Below are 9,096 nucleotides of genomic sequence, written 5' to 3'. Positions count from 1 at the left end.
TCGTTAACTTAGATTTGTATATTAAAATTTCTTATATTATTTGTTTAAGATTATCGGAATTTCTACCACTGTATTTACATTAACATGTTCTAAAAGTTTCTGTTACATGGCTCATGAAGAGCTTCTAACTCATGAAAACGAAATATAAAAATGACTTCTTTCTGGAATTCGAAGGGGAGGATACTTATTTTTCCTTACTCCACTCTACATGCTATTGAGCATTGGAGTTTTGAACCATCTGCAACTGGGCAGATCAAAAATTGGCGACCGTGACAGGATAAAAACTTAAAAACTATATAAAGCCATTGCCACTCAGTAGCGATCGTGAAGCTTTCACATGCTTTACACTCACATGTAAAACACTCGTAAGCTTTAACACGTGCTAAGTATTAAGCACAGCGGAGTAAGTATTAAGCTCTTGAGCGAAACTTAATGCATTTGAGTGTGTAGCAGGCTTGCTCACGTAAGACGGTAGTACCTCTCTCTCATGTCTCAGAGAGAGAACATGCTCGTCTCTAAATGAGAGCGAAGTACGAGAGAGCGTCGAGTCAGTCTGGGTTGAACAAGCTTGCGGATCGGTCGTGCTAACGAGGATAAAAATCATAGATTACATTTACTTATAATAAATATATATATAAACAATTCAAACGAAACAGCCTATTACAATATCAGAAGTGGTCCTAACCCAAAACTATGAGTAACGCAGTTCAACTATCCGATTTTACCCTCGACCAACTAAAACAATGGCTATCAACTTTAAACATGCCAACAAACGGCTCAAGAAACGAATTAGTGCTTCGTCTGTATAGTGTGCCAGTCGAAACACGTGGTCTTGCCCCACCTGGTTGGAACGAACATGATAATTTAGACGACATCCAATTGATGCCTAACCCAGACCAATTAAATGAAGCGTCAATTGGCGACGCAATTCCGAGAAGCGTACAACAAGAAGCGGTAAACTCCAATTTCAACAACAACAACGATGTCGTGTTGGTTCAACAATTACTACAACAACTTCAACTGCTGATTCCTAGAATCGAGCATGGCCACGATTTGGGCAGATCTTTCCAGAATTCGGAAAACAATGGCAACGCCACTGGCAATGTTATCGATAACAACGTAGCTAATGAGAATATCGATGACAGCAGCATTCCCATCAATGGCAACGCCACAGTCGAAGCCACCAACCAATACTCTGGCAACTCAAACGGCGAATCGATGGGTATAGCTTTTTCACTGGCGAAGGAAGTATTGATGGACTTCAATGGCGAATCGTGCTCCAAAAAGTGGGTGGCTCAGCTTAAAAATATCGGTAAAGTGTATAACATATGCAACACTCACTTACGAATGCTATTCATTTGCAAGATGAAAGGCAAGGCACATTCATGGCTTCATTCGGAGGTTACACGTATTCGCGAGCCAGTAGCAGTACTATGCGAACAGTTAATGGCAGCTTTTGGAGAGAAGATGTCCAAGTCACAAATGCGTCGTCATTTCGAACAGCGTAATTGGAAGTTTGGCGAAAAGTTTGCAGTTTATCTGGACGACAAACTAATGTTAGCCAACAATATTAACATCGATGAAGAGGAGGATAAAGTTATCGAGGGTATACCTGACAAGGGATTACGCACTCAAGCACGGATCCAATGTTTCGCCAACCCTAAGCAGATGTTAGCTGCTTTCGCTGAGATACATCTAGAAGACATTCGACGCGCAACTAAAGATGAAAACGAAACTAGCAGAGCAAACAAGCTCCAAGAGATGCGCTGTCGTAGATGTAACATTAGAGGACACCTGGTGAAAGACTGCAACAGGCCGGACCGTGTACCAGGCTCTTGTTTCATCTGTGGATCCATGGAGCATTGGGCGGCCAAATGTCCAGATAGGAAGGGCAGCCGTGAAACTAATGGACTCAACCGTACGAACCAGAGCAGCAACAATTTCGTAAGAGAATTCATTATACATTTTGTAGATTCGCCAAGTAATTCCTTTATTGCAGCGTGCCTCATAGATTCGGGGAGTCCAGTTTCCTTAATCAAGAAGAAACATTTACCTAATCATTCATATCTTTATTCTGTCGAGCAATCTTATCAAGGGCTAAATGGAAGTCCTCTCATTACATTGGGAAAATTACTATGTTACGTTGTTAAAAATTCAATAAAGATTTACTTTTATTTACTCGTTATCCCAGACGAATCTATGAGTCGCGATGTAATTTTAGGAAGGGATTTTTTGACATCATGTAATCTTAAATTAGATTTAGATTCTTTTGAAAAAAGTGCGCTAGTAACTTCTCAAAGCCACGATAACGTAAGAAAAGTTAATTTTAAAGAAATTGGAATGTTGACGTCAGAACATATGGAAAATGAAATTGTTAATATAAGTGTAACGGGTAATACAGAAAACGAAAATATTAGTGCAAATGATAAAATTAATACAGAAAATGTTAATGCAGATAAGGAAATTATTGAATACAATGTTATTAACAAAAGGACATGCATAGATAAAGAAATGTCTTTAGAGTTTGAAAAGAATATCATTAAAGGTACAAATGAGGAAAAGTATAGGATTGAAGAAATTAAATTAAAGGAACCCCGTAGTGAGTCTGAAACAAATATGGAAGATAACTTTGAGAGGAGAATGTTAGAAATTTTTTACATCGACAATGAAAACCCAGAACCAGAATACGTGATCGGTGAAAACATAGATTATAAAACGGCTAAGAGTTTTGATAAGCTAGTCAGGGATAGGTATGTGAATGCGCAAAGACCGGATAAACCGAATATCAGATGTGAAATGAAATTAAACCTAGAAAATTGCAAACCATTTAGTTACGCACCAAGACGGTTATCATATTCTGAAAAGGAAAAACTACAGAAATTGTTAGATGAATATATAAGAGAAGAAATTATCAGACCAAGCGATTCGGAGTATGCGTCTCCAGTAGTGTTAGTGAAAAAGAAAACAGGGGACATCAGATTATACATAGATTTCCGAAAACTGAACAAGATGATTATCAAGGACAACTATCCGTTACCATTGATCGACGATCTGTTAGACAGACTAGTCAACAAACGTGTTTTTTCCAAATTAGATCTTAAAAATGGGTATTTCCATGTATTCGTCGATAAAGAGTCAGTAAAATACACGTCTTTCATCACGCCGCTTGGTCAATACGAGTTCCTAAGAATGCAAATGGGGATCAAGAATGCATCACATGTTTTCCAAAGGTTTATAAACCGAATTTTTGAAGACATGATCAGAATAGGGCAGGTCCTAGTATACATGGATGATATAATGATAGCCAGTGCAAATACAACCGAGCACCTACAGACTCTAGAAGAAGTTTTTGATAGGTTAGTAAGAAACAAATTAAGACTACGAATGGACAAATGCGAGTTTTTCATGTCAAGTATAAAATACCTGGGATATAAAATCACAGAAAACAAAATATGTGCTGACGATAAAGGTTTGGATGCAGTAAAAAACTTTCCAGTTCCAGGCAATGTACACGCAGTGAAAAGTTTCTTAGGTTTGTGCTCCTACTTTAGAAGATTTGTAAAAGACTTTTCCATAATCGCTAAACCTATGTACGACTTGATGAAAAAAGACAAAGAATTTCAATTCGGAAAAGAGGAATTAGAATGCTTTCTCAACTTGAAGCAAATACTATTGGAAGCACCAGTATTGGCGATATATGACCCCAGAGACGATACAGAGCTTCATTGTGATGCAAGCGCATTAGGTTTTGGGGCGGTCTTATTACAAAAGAAAGCGGATAAAAAACTACACCCAATATTTTATTTTTCGAAGAGAACAAGCGAGGTTGAATCGAAGTATCACAGTTTTGAACTCGAAACGTTAGCGATTGTGTACTCCCTGCGCAGATTTAGGATTTATGTCCAAGGAAAGAAATTTAAAATTTTAACTGACTGCAATTCTCTGACTCTTACACTAAATAAGATAGAATTAAACCCTAGGATCGCGAGATGGGCCCTTGAACTCCAAGAGTACGACTACGAGTTAGCGCATAGATCAGGGAAGCAAATGCAGCACGTAGACGCGTTAAGCAGATGCACCAATATCATGGTAATAGAACCGAATAGCTTCGAGCACAACCTAGTTATTTGCCAAGCAAAAGACTTAGAACTGAAAAAAATAAAGGAAATGCTAGAAAAATCAGAGCACAAATTGTTTGAAATGAGAAACGGAGTATTATACCGAAAGTCTAATGACAAGAAAATATTGTTCTACGTTCCAAAAGAAATGGAAAATCACGTTTTATACAAATACCACGACGAATTAGGCCATGTAGGTAGAGACAAAATGTTGGACGCAATAGGCAAAAGTTATTGGTTCCCAAGTCTTAAGGATAAAGCAACGAGACATATAGAAAATTGTCTAAGATGCATAGCATTCTCACCTAAATGCGGCAAAGGCGATGGATTTCTGAACAGTATACCGAAAAGCGATAAACCTTTCGAGTTAATCCATATCGATCACTATGGACCAATAGAAGCTGGAAGGTCTAAAAAACACATATTTGCAGTAGTAGACGGTTTTACGAAATTCGTTAGGCTATATACAACAAAAACCACAAAAACAAAAGAAGCAATAGATGCTTTAAAAGCGTATTTTAGAAGTTATAGCAGGCCGAAATGCATAATATCTGACAGAGGGAGTTGTTTCACTTCGTCTGAATTCGAATCTTTTTTGGTTGAACAAAAGGTGCAGCACGGCCAATGGGCAAGTAGAAAGAATAAACAGGAGTCTAGGGCCTATGCTGGCAAAGTTGACAGATCCAGATAAGGGGAATTACTGGGATACGGTTGTCGAAAACGTAGAGTATGCTTTAAATAATACAATTCACAGAAGTATAAAACAGTACCCAGTATAATGTTATTTGGCATAGAACAAAGAGGAGTAGTTACAGACGAACTGAAAGAAGAGATTAAAGAGCTAAGAAATACAGAAAATCAAATAAACCTTGAAATGATAAGAAAGAATGCAGCGTTAAACCAGCAAAAAGCACAAGCATACAATGAAAGGTATTACAATAGTAAAAGAACAGGGCAAAAAGAATATAAAATAGGGGACTATGTCATGGTTAAAAATTTCGATAGTACAACGGGAATATCTCGAAAATTAATACCAAAAAACAAAGGACCATATGTAGTAGATAAAGTCCTGAAAAACAACAGATTTTTACTGAAAGATGTAGAGGGATTTCAACTTTCCCGTAACCCTTATCAGGGAGTATGGTGTGGCCAAAATATTAAGCCCTGGTTAAGAACTTGAAATAGTTGACTTTAATGTAATCATAAACTTTTGTTTTAATAATTGATGTAAGATATAAATAAAAGAGAAAATGTATGTAATAGTTTGTAAAATATAAACAAAAAAAAAATGTATAGCTCGTAAGATATGAAATAATGTATACCACCCAAGATCAGGAGATCTTATTTTGTCAGGACGGCCGAATTGTAGCAGGCTTGCTCACGTAAGACGGTAGTACCTCTCTCTCTAAATGAGAGCGAAGTACGAGAGAGCGTCGAGTCAGTCTGGGTTGAACGAGCTTGCGGATCGGTCGTGCTAACGAGGATAAAAATCATAGATTACATTTAATTATAATAAATATATATATAAACAATTCAAACGAAACAGCCTATTACAAGTGTTTTTATTAAAATTGGAATTCGTTTAGCTCACGTGTAAATCATTTCTAACTTGCTACATTTCTTTCGTTAAGGGCCCAAAATGTCTCCACCAAATGAAATGCAGCTTCTACCTCTCAGACAACAACGGAATTAACTGCAATCTAATATTCAAAGTTTAAGAGCTAGAATCGATCTTGAAAATGACCCTATTATGTTAGATTGTCAGTCTCAAATTGTTGAGTCGTATTTTAAACAGACATTACAAGTTCTAACCAATATTGAGAAGCTATATCCAGCAGACGCGAATCGGGCAGAGATAGAAAATCTTTTTATCGAAACAAAGGCAATCATATTACGGCGCATTGGCGCAAGTAAAGTATATTAGATTGTCAGTCTCAAATTGTTGAGTCGTATTTTAAACAGACATTACAAGTTCTAACCAATATTGAGAAGCTATATCCAGCAGACGCGAATCGGGCAGAGATAGAAAATCTTTTATCGAAACAAAGGCAATCATATTACGGCGCATTGGCGCTTTTAATCGTCTTTAATTCATCGACTTATTATGGGGGACATCATAATCGGCTTCCATCCCTCAAATTACCTAAATTCGACGGCAAAATGGGGAATTCAAAAATTTTATTACTTCATTTACAAATATGGTACATGAAGACAAGTCATTGTCCAATGTTGACAAATTTAACTATCTAATAAGTTGTCTATCTGGCCAAGCTCTAAGCGTAGTCTCGCCATTTCAAGTATCAGACGAAAATTATCCCAAGGCCCTAGATCGCCTCAACGAGCGATATGACAAGAAAGTTCTTACTTTCGTAGAACATATTTCAAGTTTATTTAACATTGCTAGCATGAAAAAAGCAGACGCTGTTACCCTACGTACAATTTTGGATACGGTTTCAGCTCTACGCGGATCATTGTTATCTCTTGGCTCTGAAGCTGATGTATTAAACGCAGTACTTATTCAAGCATACGATCGGGTTCAGGAATACGATAAATTGGCAAACTGTTATCACTGAGAATTTTCTCAGTCGACACTGTCAGTATTTGGAACGGTATCTGCGAAACCGAGAAGAGGAAAGACCCGTCAGAGACAAAATTCATAGTACTTCAAAAGTAGCCCAAAAGTAGATGCATTCAATGTCAGCCAACTGAGCATAGGTTAGCATTCTGTCCAGTTTTTAATTCTCTACCTTTTATTGAGCGATTTAAGATTGTTAAAACAGCGTCACTTTGTTTCAATTGCCTCAATAAGGGTCATCCAGCCTCAAAGTGTCCTTCATTGAATAGATGTCGTCATTGTGGAGGATTACATCACACAAACATGCATAAGGATTCAAACGTCCAGGGAAATTATCAACTCGATGGACCTTCTATTCATCATCAATCGCAACAAATCATTCATAATACACATGACGAAAGTAAAAAATTTGCAACATCAATGTTGACTCGCCACGCTCGGCGGGAATTACTTCCAACAGCAATAGTTCTTATTCAAGACAAACTTGGTGGGTTTCAGCTCGCAAGAGCATTACTTGATTCGTGCTCTGAGCTTACCTTTATAACTGAAGAATTAGCCAAAAGGCTTCCGTTTCCGTTTCGTTACGATCATTATGAGATTGCTGGAATCGGTGATGAATGGAATATGGAGTTTATCGTGACTAAATCTATATCTCTACCTCAGCCTGAAAAGAGACTAGATGTGTCAAATTGGGCCATTCCCAAAGAAATTGAGTTAGCCGACCCATTCTTTTATAAGCCCAGAAAGGTAGATTTATTGCTTAGCGTAAAGGAGTTTTTTTGATCTACTTAAAACTGGTAAAATTAGTTTAGGAATTGGTCTTCCTCATCTAGTGGAAACTGCATTAGGATGGATCGTCGGGGGTAAGATTGCTGAACCTCAATCAACTCAACACTACATTTGTAATTTAACGCAACACCAGGACCTAAACATATTATTAGGATTAGGAAAATAGATGAAATACATGGAATTCAAAATATAGATATTTCGTTAACCTCAGAAGAACAAGCATGTGAAACTCACTTTCAGGTGCACACACAACTCCTGGATTCAGGGCGCATACAGGTTCGGTTGCCTTTCAAGGAATCTCATGAACAACTTGGAGACTCGTTGTCCTCTGCAAAAAGACGTCTTCTTCAACACGAAAGACGGAAATGTAAATCGATTTTTTAGATGAATATCCTAAGTTGAATCACATGGAAGTAGCTTCGTTAGATAATTTGCAATCGGGAAATCATTACATTTTTCCTCACCATTGTGTCCTTAGACCGCAGAGCTCATCAATTTATTGATTTAGTATTTGACGCTTCGTCTAAATCATCATCAAATAAATCATTAAATGATATTCTCATGGTTGGTCCTACTATTCAACAAGATCTAATCCTAACATTACTCTCGTAACATAATCTCAATAGTGATGTCACCAAGGCTCTTGGCATGTCGTGGCTGCCAACTGAAGATCTTATATTATTTCGATTTGATCTTCCATTAACCAACAATAACCAGCAATACCAACAAAGCGAGGAATAGTATCGATCATGGCCAGGCTCTATGAGATGCTAGGATTATTAGCTCCAGTCGTAGTACGCTACAAAATCTTGATCCAAGACTTGTGGATCGAACGCTTGGACTGGGACGATCCGTTGCCAGAGATCTTACGGACTAGATGGCAACAACTTGAAGCTGATTTATCTAATCTTGACATGTTGCGCGTAAATCGATTTGTCAACACATCACCAAAAAATAAGTGTGAAATCCATGGATTTTCTGATGCCTCAAATCGAGCATATGGATGTCGCATATACGCAAGGGTCTTGGACAACGGAAAATATGTAACTTCATTGATCATTTCGAGATCGAGAGTTGCACCCACTCAATCGCAAAGCATACCTCGTTTAGAGCTTTGTGCTTCCGTTTTACTATGCCAAACATGGACTAAAATCAAACACAAATTCAATTGTCTTGTCAGCAAAACATATTTTTGGACAGATTCTACTGTCGTTCTTCATTGGATTAAAATGCACCCATCAACTCTAAAATGCTTTATTGCCAATCGCGTATCAACCACACAAACTCAATCGCAGGATATCGTTTGGAGTCACGTGCCTGGAAAGGATAATCCAGCCGACATTGTTTCACGTGGCTGTGCAGCGCGCGATTTGATGCAGACAATTTGGTTTCATGGAACAAGGTTCTTAACACTTGATGCATTACATTGGCCGAAATCTGAAAGAAAGACAGATTTCGAGCCCAAAGAATTAGAGTTGCGAAAGACCCTTGTATTGAAATGTAGCACTAGTTATAAAGAAAAGAGCATAGTTGAGCAGATCATTAGTAGACTATCATCGTTTCGTATGATTGTGAGAGTCTTAGCATATGTTTTACGAGTTTTCAACCGAGTTC

The 9,096-nt window shown here is 37.7% G+C and overlaps 1 protein-coding gene across 3 annotated transcripts; it reads left to right on the top strand.

Annotated features, from left to right (window-relative positions):
- The first annotated feature begins 1,313 nt into the window (after positions 1–1,313).
- Positions 1,314–2,192, top strand: LOC111519447. Of its 3 annotated transcripts, none has more exons than XM_047013154.1 (2): positions 1,314–1,944; positions 2,027–2,192. In XM_047013154.1, exons 1-2 carry the CDS (start codon positions 1,348–1,350, stop codon positions 2,033–2,035), a joined length of 606 nt encoding a protein of 201 aa, XP_046869110.1. In that variant the 5' UTR covers positions 1,314–1,347; the 3' UTR covers positions 2,036–2,192. The 3 variants fall into 3 exon arrangements, with proteins under 3 accessions (XP_046869110.1, XP_046869109.1, XP_023036189.2); XM_047013153.1 differs by having other exon boundaries at positions 2,012–2,192; XM_023180421.2 differs by having other exon boundaries at positions 2,000–2,192.
- The last annotated feature ends 6,904 nt before the right edge of the window (positions 2,193–9,096 follow it).

This window comes from Drosophila willistoni, unplaced genomic scaffold (assembly GCF_018902025.1).
Source record: "Drosophila willistoni isolate 14030-0811.24 unplaced genomic scaffold, UCI_dwil_1.1 Seg58.1, whole genome shotgun sequence".
NCBI classification, from domain to species: Eukaryota; Metazoa; Arthropoda; class Insecta; order Diptera; family Drosophilidae; genus Drosophila; species Drosophila willistoni.
Note: the sequence above shows the minus strand (reverse complement) of the source record. Positions and strands in the feature narration are given on the sequence as shown.